The sequence below is a fragment of the Tenrec ecaudatus genome, chromosome 15, assembly GCF_050624435.1.
Source record: "Tenrec ecaudatus isolate mTenEca1 chromosome 15, mTenEca1.hap1, whole genome shotgun sequence".
Taxonomy (NCBI): Eukaryota; Metazoa; Chordata; class Mammalia; order Afrosoricida; family Tenrecidae; genus Tenrec; species Tenrec ecaudatus.
Window position 1 is genome coordinate 49,422,184 of NC_134544.1, and position 18,566 is coordinate 49,440,749.

The window sequence follows — 18,566 nt, forward strand, 5'->3', positions numbered from 1 at the left end:
TGCCAGAGCAGATAGCACAGCCCTTACCTTGGGAAGCTCTTAGGTGAGTTCAAACCACTAACCTTTAGGTAAGCAACCAAGAACCAAGTGCTTATCCATGTGCACCCCCAGAACTTTTGAATGAATCCTTTAGATAGGACTTCTTAGGGGGAAGAGTGACAGTTGAGGAGTGTTTTCTACAGGTATCTCGACTTCAGCATCTTACAGTGCATGTACATCATTAGAACTATAACTTGCCTGCATATTTATATTATGTATTGGGAAGAAACGGCATCAGACCAGGACAATGTGGACTTCTGTTTCTCATTCTAGGTGACTCTGAAATGGACACGTGAGCAAATAAGACAGAAGTGAAACTTTAGGGAAAGTGAATCATGTGGTCTTCAGAAAAGGGAAGCAATGCAGCCATCTGAAATGGTCATGAACCCCAAACAACTCTTCCTCTCTGTGCTGATATTTGGAGTCGCTGGGCTGCTTCTCTTCATGTACTTGCAAGTCTGTATTGAAGAACAACATACAGGTAACACAAGGACATTTTGTCCCACTTTAATTAAAGTAGCAGCAATAGCTTTCGATTTCATAAGGTGTGATGTTCGAAAATGTTTAGAAAGTAACAGTATGTCTGACACAAATATAAAACACCAGCTAAAACCCCCACCTCCGAAAGAAATGAAAAACATGCAACTCTTGTGGGAATGTGCTTGGTTGGCTTGGGGCAACATTTGGTACTTTTGATTTGGGGGAAGGGAACAACACTTAGCAATTAGCCCAGCAAGGACTACTCATGGAGAATTTATCTACTCTAATGGGTTGTGTTTATCCCACCTCTGGTAGCTTCACAAAGCACCAAGCACAAACCAAACAGAGATGAATATTCAGCAACGTCTGTCTTTAGATTCCTTTTTAATTTTGTGTGACACTCTGAATTGGTGTGGACATTTTTCACATCTATACTCTAGAGCCACCGACAAATTGCCTACAGATTGACTCAGACGCATGGCAATGCCATCTCTGTTGGTAGAACTGTGGTCTGTAGGGGTTTTCGAGGCAGCTATTTGTTTGATTTGTAAGTATTTCACCAGACATTTTTGCCGTGGTACTTCTGGGATTAGCTTCTGAGCATGTGAACTCTTGATATCACCAAAGGTCTCCAACTAAAGAGCAGGGACCAGTAAACTTCTTCCATTCAGGTCTAGACAGTAAATATTCTAGGCCATACCATTTCTCTTGTAGCCAATCAACCCTACCAGTGGGCAGCACAAAAGCAGCCCCGGATTGTACATAATCGAGTAGTGTGGTCTAGTAAAACAGTACTCACAAAAATACCTGGTGGGCCCGACTTGGCTTACAAGCAGTCATTTGCCCATCTTTGCTATGGATGACTGACTATCGTGTACTCTCATCATTAATGTTGTGTTTGCTACACATTGGAGGTGCTCAGTTATGATTAGCTGGATTATATTTATTATGATATGACTATTAAAGAAAATATTTGAGAACATCATGAAAATATATAATATAGGTATAGTGACATTCAGTCACTTCTCATGGCTAGGAATAGATTATTGTTTAGGACTTGACTGTTATGGAAACAAAAGTGAAACCTGAGAAAGAACGTTTTATTAATTGTCTTCAATTGTGGACTATTTTTAAATTATTTTTGATACAAAGCTTCTAAATGCCTGCTGTGAAAGATGATTTACTGTTTTATTTTTTAAATGATTTTCTTTGGTTTATTTACAATGACTTTTGAGATTATTAATTTACATAGTAACCCTTTTGAAAATATGCTACATTTCATTATTTTATAGAGTATGTAACGTATTTGTCTAAATGTATTCTTAAATAGCATTACAGTTTACAATTTACATAAAATGCAATATACTATTATTTATATTTTTGAAATATAATTTATTATAACAATTTTAATATTATAAAACCATAAATAGGTTCTCTTTGACCATGAATACAATATTGCCCCATTTCAAGTTGTCAATTCCTACAAAGTAGATCATATTATTATTTGCTCCAATATGCCCAATGCCAGTCTATTTTCACTCACTAATGCCCAGGAATATCTATCTTCAAGTGTTCCATTTCATTTTTGAAACTCTGATGTTTTGTATTCAAGCTTTGTACCTGTGTACATTGTAGGTCTGTATGCGCTTCACAATCTGATCATTAATGAAACATTTGCAGACATTTCTTCTCACAGTGAGCTGTGCCATGACAGCAAAGGAAGGTTCTGAAAAGCTTTATTCCATTCAGGTCATTTGAGGAGGCAGTTTTTCTCCACTTGTATTTTAAGTTCTTTCCAACTTGAGAAGTTCATCTTTTGGCATTATATCGGACAGTTTTCTCCTATTGTTTATATGATTGTTAACTAGCCATATATATTTTAGAAGTGGATTAAAATAAAACCTGCTTCTTAGCTGACACCAATACTACACAAACTATTCCAGAATGTAGAAAAAGACCCAAACCCCAAAACTCACGTAGGATGCCAGCATAACACTGATACTCAAACTAGACAAAGAGCCACAAAGATAGAAAATTACAGACTGATATCTCTCATGAACATAGACCCTCAAATCCTCAACAAAATTCTGGCTAAAAGAATCCCACAACAACAAAAAAGAATCCCACAGCATATAAAAAAAATTACTTCTCCATGACCAAGTGGGATTCATTCCAGGCATGCAGGGATGGTTCAACATTTGAAAAACAATCAGTGGAATCCAAAACATGAACAAGGAAAAGAATAAAACCCCTATGAGCATATCAATAGTTTCATAAAAGGCATTTGGGATATTCAATCCCCATTTTTATCAGACACTCATCAAAATAGGAATAGAAGGGGAATTATTCCACCTAATGAAATCCATATACAAAAACCAACAGCCAATATCATTTTCACTGGGATATATCTAGAAACATTTCTACTGAAAATAGAGATGGGACGAGGCTGTCCACTATCATGACTCTTATTCAACATCATGCTGGAAGTCTTCGCTAGAGCAATCAGACAACAGAAATAAATCAAAGGACTTCAAATAGGACAATAAGAATTGAAACCACACCAAAGATGAAATACTAAGGAATAAAATAACTAAAGAAACAAAAGATCTATACAGAGAAAACTAAAGAACATTACCAAAGGCCTACATAAATGGAAGACTATCTCATGGGCATGGATAGGCATACTTAATATTGTGAAAAATATCAACACTACCTAAAACAATCAACAACAGATACAAGGTAATCCAAAGCCCAAATGCATTGTTTGAAGAAGTGGAAAAATTAATTACCAATTTCATAGTGGTAGGCAAAAGAACCAGGATAAGCAAAGAACTCCTTAGAAAGAAGAACCAAGTAGGAAGCCCGGCACAACCTGACCTAAAAACCTCAAAATGGCTTGGGACCAGTATAGGAAGAGCTATATGCACCGATGGATTAACACAGAAAACCCAGGCATAAATGCATCAGTTTACAAGCAACTAATCTACAAAGGACCTAGAAATATCCATGGGACAAAGACAGCCTCTTCAACAAGTGGTCTTGGACAGACTGGATGTCCATGTGCAGAAAATTGAAGCAAGACTTATTTCTCTCCCATGCACAAAAGCTAACTCAAGGTGGATTAAAGTTCTAAATGTAAACACTAGTATTATAAGAACCACCGATGAAAAAACTGAGGAGCAAACTTAGGGGCCTTATTGCAGTGCATTGCGGTGCATACATAGATTACCAAATATAAAGAAGGAGGCACATATAGCGGAGGACAAAAGAGATGAGTAGCACATGCTGAAATTGCATCACTAATGCACATCAGTCAACTTCATCGGGAGAGTAAAATGAAAGCGCACAGATTGGAAAACAATTTTTACCAATGACACATTGGGCAATGCTCCCTTTACCACAATATCCAGAACTCTACAGGAGTCAAAAGAAAATAACCAATGACCCAATTAAGAAGTAAGAAAAATACATGAACAGACAGTTCACTGAAAGTGAAGTACAAATGGCTAACAAACACGTGAAAATGCTCCTGAGCACCAGCCATCCTGGAGATGCAAATTAAAAACACAATGAGATACTACCTTACACCCACAATGCCAGCCCAATTAAACCAAAAACAAAACCAGAGAATAACAAATGCTGGGGAAGTTGTGAAGAGAATGTAACATGTATACACTGGTGGTTGACTTCAAATACATATAATCACTATGGAAAACAATATTCTGATGCTTACAACAACTGGGAATTGAAATAACACACTCTCCAGCAACACCACTGTTAGGCATACACCCCCAAAGAAATAAGAGACACAACATGAGTAGATGTAGGCTCTCCCATGTTGATAACAGCACAGTTCAATAGCAGGAAACTGGAAGTAGCCCAAATGCCCAACAATGGAAGAATGGATAAAGAAACTGTTACATAGACACAATAGAATACTTGCATCCCTGAAAAACCACGATGAAAGTATAAAACACTGAATGGCATGGAAAGACCTGGAAACCATTATGCTGAGTGAAGTTAGTCAATCACAAAAAGACAAACATTGTATGAGTCCACTACTATAAGAAAAAACACCAATTATACAAATCTTAGGGACCAATTCCCAAACAAAGGAGTAGAAAGTCTGCCTACCATCCACGAACCATACACCAACCCCCTAACATGCACTTCATAAGAACCACCTCAAAAGAGGCTACCTCTCATCTTTTGGGGTCACTCTTTTATGAAGGGGAAAAAGGAATGAGACCATCCACTTGATGGTACACTACAGTACTGAGAAAAGTCTGCAACAAATCAACTTATTGGAAAGTCAAGTTAAGCGCAGGGAGGCACTGATATTTCTGATGATGACCATGGTCGCTAAGTGGGGAGAAGCAAACCTCCTATTGGGCAGGGATGCTAAACAACAATTGTAGGGAACCTAAGGGGAGAGTAGGCGTGGTTCTGGGTTCCTGGGCATAAACAAATTTCTTCCCAATCCTTGGTGAACCATGCCATGGACTAAGCACTATGATGACCTTAGATGCTGACCTTAGAGAGAACATGACACCCCCAAGGGCCACACCAGAAGGACTCAACGGGGAGGCCTAACTGAAAGAACTGGACCCTACCTCAAAACCATCTACAGCCATTGGAATTATGACTAGAATTTCCACATGGGAGAGGAAGCGAAGGATGGTCACCCCAAGACTGTGGGAATGGCAATCATTTGACCTTGAATGGGACCCCTGGCTTAGTGGGTATCCAGTGAAAGGGGACCCAGAACTGTGTTTAGTGTCTCAATGCTCTCTTTGCATTAATATGACAGGTATTAATCTGATAGGCAAGAATCTGCCCTAGTAAGAAATAGTACAGGAAGTTTCCCCTAGCACCAACCCCCAGGCTCAATGTAACAGAGCTCAATCAATTAAGAACTCAATCTGTACAAAGCAATGACTCATGGATTGTACCTCACAGTTGGACTTTAATAAACTCTTCATATCAGTGGTATCTATGCCACTGGAAACATTATTGATGTTATCAATAGAATCGCTTTATACCCGAGGGGGATTGTTGATACTATTTCCCCTTTTTTGGGGGGTGGGGAGGTATTTGTTTGGTTGTTGTCATTGTTGGGTTTTTTTGTTTGTGTTTTTTATAATATGACCCCCAAAGAAAGCCGTAGTTTTTCAGAATCCATGGACAAGACGATGCATTCTGAGGTCCCAATCCAAGAGCAGTTCTTATAATAGGGCCCTGCTTGAGACCAGCCTTCCTGAAGAGATCGCTGAATGGGTGCTGTAGCAAAGTAAGGTGAAGAAAGCACATAGTGTCTGGCTATCAATTGGAATGGTGTCTGGCGGTCTTAAAGCCTAGTATTCAAACAAGCAGCCATCAAAGTGAGATGTCAATAACAAAATCCAAATATGAAGTAGGGAAAAGTATCAGAGCTTAAATTGTGGACACCCAATTTGTAGAAGACTCTAGAGGACAGTGGGAGCCCCAAGTTCATCTGCACTGTATCTAGTTAGATTAAGCCTCTGGAAGGTTCCCTCTGGTCAAAGGCAAGGCACTCAAACAGCCTTATTCTAACACAGAGATTATTGCAAAGTTGATTATGGTGGATTGAACTACAGTATAAGATGATACTTAGTCAATTGACCTCTCCTTTGATGCAATCTGAAATTGCTTTAGTCTTAAATATTTCTCACTTGTTTCACAATAGAAATTTCTTCTCTGGCTTTTAATATATTATTGGTGTTCTTTTCTTTCTTACTCTCTGTTTGTATCTTCATATTATTTTTTCACTTGTTTTTTATTGTTTCTGTTTGTTTTCACACGCACAGGAGTGCATGTGAAGAGATAATAACTGATGCAATGGTTTACCAGGGATGGGGAATGTGAAGGGAACTGGGGAGCACACAGTGACTGTAGGGGTGAGGAGGGAGCACTGTAACTGATTGCGATGATGTATATACAACTCTTTTTAAAAGCGACCTTACTGTGGAAGTATATGACATATGAAATTTATGTCAAGAAAACTACTAAAAAGAAGAAGAAGAAACCATAATTGACCAAAGATTGTCATGGGTGAAGGAGGAAGAGTTTTTGCTTAGAGGACATTGAGTTTATGTTAATGGTGGTGGAATAATGTGGAAAAAGGTATCAATAATGATTGGACAACAGGAAGAGTACAATCAGTAGCACTGGTTTATACATGTAAAAGTTGTTGATTTGGAGAATGTTTTGTTGCATATATTTTTTCCACAATTAAAAAATAATAATTACACTAATAACAAGGAGTATAAGGAAGAAAAATGTTCGCAAATTGATTGTGGTCATGATTGTATAAATCTTGATATGATTCAACTATTGTATTGAATTGTCTGATGTGTGGAAGAAGTGCCAATGAAACTGTTTTTTAAAAACTCCTTCTTCTGTGTCTATTTTGATACGGAAGATTGTCTGAATTCTCACTCACGTGGGTAACATGGCTGTGTCTTTGAAATTCCAGAGGTCTAACTTCCAGCATCACAGCAACAGGCAAGCCACCAAAATACTGCAAGTGGACAGACAAGTTAGGCCTTAGCCTTACTCAAGCTGAGGGTTTACTGTACTAAAATATCCCTGGGCTCACTGTACTAAAATATTGGCTAAAAGTTAATTAATGCTCGGTCATTTCAGTAGGTAGAATTTGTTTCCATAACCAACAGTATTAATCGAAGATCCCTACACTGCACTGAAGGCTTGGTGCAAACAGGGCTCCCAGAATTGCTGGAATGCTGAGTGAGATGCTTCAGCACATGGATGCCCTCTTGGAAGCACTCACTCTTCCAGACGAAGCAATGTGAAAGATCAATCTACTGGAAGAGATACATCTCTGCCCGCATTCTTAAGAAATGTGACCCAACAGAATGCAGAAACCATTGAACAGCATACTTAGTATCACATATAAGTAAAATTTTGCTGAAGATAATTTTAAAAACCATTGCAGCAGTACATTAGAACAGCTAGAAATTCAAGTTCAATTCAGAAGAAGACGTGAAAGGAGGGATATCTTTGATGATGTCTGATGGATCTCAGCTGATGGCAGAAAACAATAGAGAGATGTCTACCTGTGCTTTATGGACGATGCAACAGCATTTGATTGTGTGTGTGGCTCATAACAAACTGGATGACATTGCTACAAATGGGAATTCCAGAACATGTGAGTGTGCTCATGTGGAACCTGTACATGGCCTGTGAGATATCTGTTCAAGCAGAGGAAGGGGATACTGCAAGTTCTGAAATTAGCAAAGGTGTGTGGCACGGTTCTATTTTTACCAGACTTATTCAGTTGTTATGCTGAGCAAATAACGCAAGAAGCTCTGCCATGTGAAGTAAAATATGGCATCAGAATCGGAGGAAGTGTCTTAAACAGCCTGCAATATGCAGGTGACCCAACCTGACCTCCTGGAAGCAAAGAGGACCGGAAGCCCTCACGGACAAATGACTAAGACCAAAGACTGCAGCCTTTGGCAAGGCTCATGTCTCAGCATAAAGAGAACAGAATTTCTCACAGGGGCACCAATCACCAGAGAAAATATTGAACTTGTCAAGGATTTAATTTTACTTGGATGCACAATCAACACTTACAGAAGCAGCAATCAGAATATATCAAACTGTGTATTGCATTGAGCAAATCTGCTGCAAAAGATCTCATTACAGACTTAAAAACAAAGTTCACTTAAGGACGAAGGTGTGTCTGATCCAATCTGTGGAATTTCCAATCACTTATTGCGCGTGGAATCTAAGCAGTGAATAAGAAAGCTCACAGAAGAACCGGTGCCTCTGGAAAACGGTGTTGGTAAAGAACATTGTAATGAAGCATGGACTATGAGAAGACAAACAAATCTGCATTGGCAGAAGTCCATCTGGAAAGCTCCTTAGAAGCAAATGAGGTTCACGTGTCCTCATTCCACATGCTTTGGATGTGTTTACAAGGGGACTCATCCCTGAGAAGGACGTCAGGCTTGGGAAAGTATCATTCTCAAAAAGGAGAGAGGCCCAACGATAAGATGAATGGACACAGTGACAGCAACAGTAAGCTCAAGCATCACACAGCTCGCATGAGAGCCTGGTGCACGGCTGGGAGGACTGTGACCCGTTATGCAGAGGATTGCTCTAGATTGACACTGACTCGGTGGCAGCTAGCAACAGCAATGAAATAATACATACATGCTAATAATGTAGAATATATATAACGCTGAAATAATATGTACAATGAAATAATACTTACATGCTAATCCCCCCTGGACTATAACATCTAACACATAGACTTCACATAGTAAGTCTTCAGTAGGTGATTAATGGTGATTAAAATATGAATAACATTAAAAACACCCTGCAGACTACAGGAATGCCACAAAGTTAAATGTGATTGGATATTCAGACGACTAGTTGGGAGAAATGTGCTGGTTTGTACTATTATCAGTAACTATGTGTTATCTGAAGAAATAGTAAAATCATTGTACTCTTTTGTATGTATAATGCACTTGTCGGAATGGCATAAGGACAGAAACTGATCTCCTCTGATGTTACAAGGGGGGGGGGGAGAGGAAATCTAACATCACATCAACCCAAGGACAATTCTTGTAAGGTGGAGGCCAACCATGCATCCAATCGTCAACCTTCTCTAGCAATTCACCACCAAGGGCCCTTCCAAAGGCACTCTCTGCTTCTCCACAGTGGCCACACAGAATGTTCAGATAATACTCAGGATAATTTGGGAGGTTAATAGGTTATATATAATTCAAGCTCAGAAATGCTTAGGATCCAGCCAGGAAAGGTCTGAGGCACATGTGTGATTAACCCTTGACTTTCCAGCCACACATCCCGCTTGGCCTCTGCCTTGCTTTGACAAATGTTACAAAACTCTTAGCACTGCCAATAAATGCCCAAAGTTCATGCCACTCCATCATAAGACACAGGCTGGGGGCAGTTAGCTCTAGCATTATAAGCCAGCAAACAGAACTCCCCTGATTTAAGTGTCTCAAGACACCCCACTCTGCAGACAAATTTCCTACTCAAAGGGACTCAGTTTACTGTCTTGGAGCGCTAGGAAACCTCGGACGCTGTCTTGTTCTGGCTTTGTCTTGTGCCTCTGCCCCCTGTTGTTTGCCTAGTGTCTCATCTCTGTTTCCCGGATTGAGGAGGTTTAGCAATAGGAATTTCATGGCCCAGAGGATATACTCTATTTCTGACTCTTCCTTCTTCTGGCCATGAAGTCCAACACTAAAGTCGGCCAAAAAAAAAAAAAATGAACCAATTCTTCATTAGAGTTTCATATACCTACTTGTATGTTTCTACCTAATCATTTGGTGAGAGTTACAAAACTGTGACTACAGGAGCCATACAAAATAATTCCCTGCACATAGCATTTTACAAAATGCACCCACAAACACCAGCAGCGACCATTTATTGAGAGTTTCAGATGTCAGTGGTTGTCAGTGTTGTGAAAACCCTAATAACACAGTTAAACCCATGGCCATCAAGTCGATCGCTGCATAGATTTGCAAGTTCAGATCGTTCCATCTTCCACTAGCAGATAGTTCCATGTTTTGAATGCTAACCTTGCAGTTAGCAGACCAACGCTTATCTCACAGTGCCAAAGTCTACTTTCCTAACTCAGTAGGGATGCATCATTCTAAGTTTACAGATGAAGACATTTAGGTTGTAGTGTGATTAGGGATTTACCCAAGCCCTCAAATGGGAATAATATCATTCCAAGAGAAAATTCGGGGGGAAATCCAGTCTGTGCTGCTCCAAAATCTATGCTAGTATACCATACCCCACGTCTGGGTGGGTTGAAAGTGATTGTTGTTATATGGTTGCTATCGTTAGAACTGACGAGACGACAGTGAGTTTGAGTTCTATATAGTGTGGTGAAAGGAGCCCTGGAAGTGCTACCAGGTAACCAATGGACTGCTAACTGTAAAGTTCATTGTTCAAACTCAGAAGGCACTCCAAGGGAAATGGATGAGGCTAACTGTTTCTCTGAAGGTTTACAGACTCAGAAATCCGAAGACCTGGATTCAGCAGTGGGCGGCAGTGGGCGGGTTGGGTTATTGTGCAACGAGACAGGGGGGAGTTCCCGGGCTGCAACAGTTACACACCTGTCTGATAACCAGAAGGTTGGTGATTTGAATCCACCCAACCGCTGCACTGGACAAGGACTCACCGTCTGTTCCTGAAAACTCAGTGGGGCAACTCAACTCTAATACCTGGGGTCCCTTAGAGTTGAACGCTGACTCGCGCTACCTCACAAAAGCAATGTAATAGAGGGAAGCACCTGAGACTTGGGAAGTTTAAGTGACTTTCCCGTGGACCTAAAGCTGAGAGTGTTAGAAATATGGCCCAAACTGAGGTTTTCCTATTCCTATGAATCCTGAATGAGTCCTCACCAAATTCTCTTTGAATCCCAAATGACCCTTCACCAAAAATAGCAGATAAAATAGGCATAATAAGCATATTAGCCTTGATAAAGACCATTTGAAAATCTCTGACATTTTTAAACAAAAGCGAAACACAAGTTCATAGATCTGTGATAGCTACTAGTTGGGAGGGGGGGTGTCTCAATTTGGGCTGAGTTGTTTCCAGTTCCTAGAAAATAATGTTTTTCTCGTGGCAAGATTGACTAGACTAGATAAAGCAATTAATTTATTTTCTTTTTATTTTCTAAGTACATGCTCTGATTCTTGATATCTATTGAATGAATTATATAAGATTTCACCAATTACTTATAGTAGTGAGCACAAACACTAATATAACTCCATTAAGAGAACAGTTGCTTTAACTATTTTTTTAAATAAGATTTTCACCTGGAAGTGTGCCTCATGCTACGTTAATGGTCGGGGGTTTAATTCTTCAGTTCCTAGGTAAGCAGTATTTATGAATTTAATATGTGTTTTAGATAGCACTGGGTATACCAAGCATCTTTAAAGCAGTTCCTTTTTGAATCAGAACTTTCTGAATGTGTCCTGTTGCCATTCAGTAAACATGACAAAATCTGTCATTTGAATATTTTTTGAGCTGTCGCTCCAAGAATCTTGCAAGATGGGCTCGATCTGTTTGCTGAGCCCCTCTACGAGTGTAGCGTAGGCTTTCAAAATCTGAATGGTTTGCATTTTACTTATATTTCACTTACATATGAGAACACTTAGATTCCTCTCATGCCTTTATTTCAAACCTTCACAAATCTAATATAATATTGACTTTCTCTGAAATCTCACTGTACCTGGATTTCTTCTTTCAAAGGAAATTGCTTTAGGATTAAAAAAAAGAAGAGAAAGAAAATCTTAGGTATGCTCTGCTATGCTAATAAAGGATTCTACAGAATGTTTCTGGAGATGAAGACGAAAGATATGTGCAAGAGAAATTAATATCTATCCAATTATATAACAGAGTGTTCCATAATAGCACCTAGTTTTCAACACCATCAATTAAATTATCCATTTCTTTGTGTTAATTTTCAGCATGTTGATGTATTATTATGACATTTTCTTTTGTAAATTTTTTTTATTACGAAGAAAATTAGTCATCAAGGGTACAAGTTTTACTTTTAGAAGGATCTGAAAAATCTCCCAGCATCTATTTGCTAGCTGTGTAACCCTGGATACATTGCATAGCCTTTCTCAGCCTCCGTTTTCTCATTGGTAAAATAATAATAATAATAAATAGCTTTCACGTAAGAGTGCGGTGATGGTGAAAGGCTCCACTGCCCGCAACGTGCTTAGCACACCCCTGGCAAGCTTCAGCACCCACTGAATGTGAGTTATTAATAGAATCTGTAAATGATGCAGAGCCTCTGCAGACTTGCGCTTTCTGAGTTACTGTAATTAAGACTCAGCCACCATTCAGGGAAACAACTTAAGCCTGTGCCTTGCCTAATTAAGGCGGGGGGAGAGGAGGGTGAGGGTGAGGGGAAAGGCCCAGCACCATCTCTGGTTAAAATAGTTGGGATAATTTAAGTGGCCAAGAGCATGCTGCTTTCCCAATGTCAATGATGGAAGGAAATGATAGGATTGAGTGCCGAAAGGAGATCGGCGTGCGTCCCACATCTACACCGCTGCAGTGTATTTATCCACGGCACAGCATCCTGGAAGACTGGATCCATAGAGGCCTCATGGAAAATAGAGGGTCAGAAGAGTGGGTCCAGGCCAAGGCTTGGGACAAAAGGATGAGCTGCAGTGACAGAAAGTGCCCTGGTGGCATGGGGGCTCAGTGTTGGGCTGCTAACTGCACAGTCAGCAATTTGAAACCATCTCTGAGGAGAAAGATTTTTGATTCCCATGAAATGTTACAGTCTCAGAAACTGACAAGGCAATGGAGCAGTTGTACTTTGTCCAGTGGGGTTGCTCTGATTGGCATCTACTCAAAGGCAGTGAGTCTGGGTTTTAGTTTTATTGTGCTAGAAAGGAGACAAGTCCTCCATGGTTTCTACTTTCGTAAGAGTTACCATCTTCAGGGGCAGCTCTACCTTGCCCTATTGGGCCACAATGAGTCAAAATTAACTGGATGGAAGTGAGTTTACTTGATTTGGGTTAGGTGGCTTCTGCCCAAGACAGCTCTGTCAACTCTCCAGGACAACATCTTGCTCCTCTGAGGCTTAGCTCAACTTTCATCTCCACAGAAAGGCCTATTTTTGCCACCCATTTCTTTGTCAAGTCACTGCTGACTCTTGGCTACTGCCTGTGTGTCAGAGTAGACTTGGATTTCATGGAGTTTAATTTAATAGCTTTATTTTATGTTATTTTATTTGTCCTGTTTGACTGCTAGCTGAAAAGCTGGCGGTTCAAACACATGTGCTGCTCCGTAGAAGAGAGATGAGGGTATCTGTCACTCCTATGAAGATTTTCAGCGTTGAACCTGGTGTAGAGAGTTCATATGAGATGGAATTGGCTTGGTGGCAGTGGGTCTGGTCAGTTTTGTTAGGAGTCCCATTCTAGTCCATAGCACACCAGGCTCCCAAATTTGTTTATTAGCCAAACTTAGGTCTTTTGCCTCTGTTTACTTTGTTTACTTGTTGTCGTTGTATGGCTGTCACTTCATCAGACTTTTCCTTCTTCCAGAGATGAGCCTGATTACTCCTGGGAAACCCCAGGTGCTTTGCTCATTTCATAAACGATCCCCCCCCCACCCCATCTATCTTCTGGGAATCCCAAACACGCCGCATTCCTTTCTAATGGTGAGCATGCCGTTCTTACATGTTACACGTTTAAGAAGAACATGCATATCATAAAAACTCCCACCAAGAAATAAAATTGGGTATAAGCTTTTAAAATATGTTGCTATATATCATCGAATCAGTTCCCTACTCATAGCTTCCCTGTGGACCACAGAAGGAACATTGCCTGGTCCTGGGCCATCCTCCCAATTGTTCTTATCTTTCAGCCCATGCTTGCAGCTGCTCTGTCAATCTGCCTTGTGGAGCATCTCTCTCCTTTCCATTGCCCCTCTCTCCCAAATATGACATCCTTTTCCAGGGACGGGTCTCTTCTGAAAGCATGTCCAAAGGACATGAGAAGAAGCCTCGCCGTGTGTGCATCTCAGGAGCATTCTTGCTGTACTTCTTAGTAAAAGTCAACACATATTTAATTGAATAGTATATGTTTTCATTTCTTATTCTAGAATTTTCCAGAAGCATGTTACACCATTCCAAAGTGAAATTATTCCTTGGCTTTATCCTAAGTTATAAAAATTTATCTGAACAAATTGCGGATATAAGTGTCCTAAGTGCGGATATAAAAGTGTCCTAATTGATCACTTTTATATTATTTAGTAACTATTGTTTTGTACATATTTACCTGAGACTCAGAAGTTTCTTTTTGTTTTTCTTTCTTTTGTATATATAATTACTTCTCATTTCTACCATTTCCTCTCTGATTTATACCAAGTGAACTCTGGTATCTGAATTGGCACTGCCTGTTTCTCAGGATGTTGTACTGTGGTGACTTCCATGAAACTATAAAGCTGGAAACATAGGACTAGCATTTCAATAGCAGCAGGGTCACAAGGAAGAAAACCCTGGCAATCTACATGCAATGTAGATTATAGTCTGATGCAGGCTGGTGATATTTGGTTCTGTCATACATTAGGCGGCCATGTGTCAAAGCCGATGTGATGTCAACTACCAACGGGAACCGCATTTAAATGTAGTCTGGGAGCCAGTGTGAGCCTGTATGCTCAATTACTTAGAGACAGTTCCTCATGGTGAGACTCTTGAGCAGGTGTTAGACCTCTAACTGCAAGAGCAGTAGTTCAAACCCACTAAGTGCCCCTCTAGAAAAAGATGAGGCTATTATTTGCCTTAGAGAATTACAGCCTCAGATATACTTTTAAGGGTCACCATGTTTCAGAATCAGTGGATGAAAGTGCACTGTTTGGTTTGGTTTGGTTTTGATGTTTGTGTGAAAGTAAAAAGTAGTAGCAACAAGATTCTGAGCTCCAGGAATAATATGAAGCCTGCTTTGCCTCAGTCAGTTGATCTTGCTTTTTAATTTTTTTTTCCAAGCCTCATCTTGTTCTGTTCAAACAAAGTATATACACTTTCCCTTTATTTCTGGGTCAGCAAACTGCGGCTCTCAAGCCCTGTGGCTCTGAAGTAACTGAAACTGAAAATAAAACTATCATAGTTTCATTTGTAAAATTTAATTCACATAATGGTGATTTCACTTGTCTGTTTTATATATATATATATCTGGAACAATTTTAAAGTTGCTGGGAGGGGGAGATTTGCATCTTCTCTCTCAAAAATTTGCCAACCCCTGTTCCATAGTGAAGTGAATTTTGGGGGGCACGTGTAGCTTTGTTTCTTGACTGGGTTGGTATAATTGTTCTCTCCCAAGCCTCTCTGATGACAAGTGTATTCCTCCCCACCAGACCCAGGCTGTTCCTCTGATTGTGATATTGCTGTGTTGATCTAGTATTTTCACAGAGCATGTTTGTGTAACTCATCAGGAACACAGTCATTTTTAACAGGGAAAAACTTTGTGCTGATTGCCCATCATACACTTAGTGAAACAAGTCTTACTTTAAAAATCACTCCATTGAATGCTTTGTCCTGACCAGTTCCCCTCTAAGCACCAACACTATTCCTGCCCTTTGTACTTCCAAAACTCAACTCACCACCATCAAGGCACTGCAGATTCAAAGCGACCCTATAAGAGAGGGTAAAATTGCCCCAATGGGTTTTCGGAGACTGTAACTCCTTACTGAAGTAGAAAGTCCTCTCTTTTCTCCGCAGAACAGCTGGGGGGATCGAATCCCTACCCTTTCAGATGGCAGCCCAAACATACACACTCTCCCACCGGACTCCTTCCTTTGCACTTAGCATGGCTCAAATCGGCTTCCTCTTACTTACGGCACACATGGTCTTCAAGCACACAGACTGTCTCTCATGTGTAAGCTTTCCCACCCTCACTCAGTAGCCATCTCTCTCAGAAAGGGGTTATTGGAATCCAGGAGGACCTCATAAAGTACCCCCTGAAATGCCTTCCTCTCTTCTGGTAGAGTGTAAAAAGTAGGCAGGGGTCCCCAAACAGTCCTCTTTCATGTTAATCAACCCTTAATCCAAAATACTGACTTGTTCAGGACTATGCTCCAGTATCTAGAAGAGTGTGCCTCACTGATTAATCTTTTTGAATCCGAGAATTCACACCATAAGCTGAAATCAGCCGATGGAGGCCAGTCAGGCTGGTACTATCGATTTTTCCAAAACTAAAATATTTTATTTTAGGGAAAATTTCTCCAGAGACATCTTAAAATATCTTCTTTGAGGTCAGGATTGTGTTACCTGGGAATTTAGTTATTTTATCTTTACTTTGTGTTTTTTTAAATAAAGACCTAGTCATCATTTTTAATGGAGATGCTGCAAGGAAAAGTCAATATTTGAATCAGGAATTGGCCACGATGACCTTCTAAGGTTTGTTTTAGTGTTGAATTCCACATGACTATGATCTCGTGTCCACAGGATGCAAACCAAATAAACAAGCACAGATAGCCTTAGAAACACTCCACGTTGAAGGTCGTAGTTCGTAGAGGAAAATGCTACGCTCTCATTACCAACTTAAAACCTGTTTCGTGTCTTTGAACAAGTTGTTCAGTCTCTCCTGACCCTGACTTCTTTTCTTCTCTGATTTCCAGATCTTGTTCCTTGCTTCCGTGAGAAAAACAAACCTGAATTTGATATTTACCACCACTTTACAGTGTATGGCTCTCCCATTCTTAACAAATCTGGATTCCAAAGAGAAGCTGTTGTTTTTACTCTATCATAGCCAGCACAAATGGTTAAATCCTAAACTACTAATTGTAAGACTGTCAGGCAGTTCAAATCCACCTAGAGGCCCCATGGCAGAAAGGCCTGGGGATCTACTTTTGGAGCAGCACCGCCTTTGACATCCCTGTGGAGAGCAATCCACTCTGAAGCACATGGGATCAGCATCAGCTTGATGATAACTGGTTGGTTTATTGGTATATAACATTTCAAAATTTAATATTTTATTTTGGGTGAAATATATCTGTGGGCCTTCTCAAAGTTGGTGAAAATCCCAGTATCTTTTAATTCCAATTTTCTACAAACTTTTTGAATCCCATTTTTACACAGGAAAGCCCACTCACATTCTCTATTTTCCAGACCTTGTTATCAGTGATACTAGTGATCCTCAACTTCTTATCTTTGTGCCAATGGTTTTTGCTTCCATTAACTCCCTGCTCCCAACGTCCTCATCTCTTCTCTGAAATACCTGTTGACTATTACTTGGTTTTAGATAGATAATTTCTTTTTTTAGTAAGTTGTTGTGTTTCTGGTGAAAGTATTCCCAGCAAAAAAAGGGTCTACTTCAACATTTTCTATATATATTGTTCAGCAACATTCTTCATATTTTTCTTCTTATTGTTGTCTTTCCATTACCCTAGTCTCGCTGCCCCCAACCTGTTCATCAATGCTTTAGTTCTCAAATAGATTGTTTTCTTTAAGATGATAGAATACTCAAGGGGACAATTCTCTATGAGCTAACCTGCTATTTAGTTAGAACATGATTCCAGGGGGTAGTTTCAGTTTAAGGTTTAAAGAGTAGCCCAGGAGCAATAGCTCGGGGATTATGCAAGTTTCAGGTAGTTTAAATGGTTTGAAATTTTGGGGTGCTGTTTCACATTCCCCCCTTTAAATCAGGATTTATATATTGTGTCCCTTATCGGAATGGTCTGTGGGGTTGCTAGATACCAGGTAGCTCTTCAGAGCTAGCGTGTCCCAAAGTGTATGCCCTTTGCCTCCTACTCCTTTCCTCTATTTCCTTAGGCTTTCCTCCTGTCCCACTACCAAGGTGAGTGCTGCTGACCTCTGGGGGTGGGGCTGCTAGAGCAACTCAGGGGCTTTGGAAAAGCAGATACTGACACTTCCTCCTTGATTGTGGGCTATGTACAAATGTTTTTAATTGCTAGTGATACTGGAAATTTCAGCGTTATCTCCCCAGCAGTACTCTCTACTGCTCAGCTGGGTATTCATCACCATCTGGTGTATTCAGCACAGTGTCCACACTAACAGATCATAGTCATGATTATAGGCATTATTAAGGAATTTAACAAGTCAAGATATGGTCCTTTGATTCAGGATAGCTTCTTATCAGCTATCCCTGAAGGCAGGCTTCTCTCCTGCTAGCCAGTGGCCAGACCTTTGTCCTGCTTGGACAATTATTGAAAAGCTGTTTTAGCACTTCTGATAAATGTCCCAAGGGCATGCTACTCTACCATAAGCCTCAGTCTGAAAGCGTGCAGCTCTATAGCTCTGTGGCTCAGCAAACCTAAGTTCTTCAATTAAATGTCTGGAAACACTCCATTCTACAAACAAGTCCTCTGCCCTAAGACACTCTGCTCTATTTACAGGTACTCCCTGGGCCAGGAGCTACTTCTCTGCCTTGTGTTCTGGCTCTTGGTTCTGCTGTTGCCATTCCCCTGCTACTCCTCTGGTGTCACAGATTTCAGTCTCTGAATCAAGGATGATGGCTCTTCTTTCTTGATGTTCTGAGATG

General features: G+C 40.2%; 1 protein-coding gene across 1 annotated transcript in view; it reads left to right on the forward strand.

Annotated features, from left to right (window-relative positions):
• Window positions 1-316: 316 nt before the first annotated feature.
• CHST9 (carbohydrate sulfotransferase 9) overlaps window positions 317-18,566 on the forward strand; it is a 273,234-nt gene continuing 254,984 nt past the window's right edge. Inside the window, exon 1 of the mRNA XM_075532848.1 lies at window positions 317-520. Coding sequence (XP_075388963.1) covers window positions 400-520 — 121 coding nt within the window. The 5' untranslated portion in view covers window positions 317-399. The remainder of the gene's footprint in view (window positions 521-18,566) is intronic.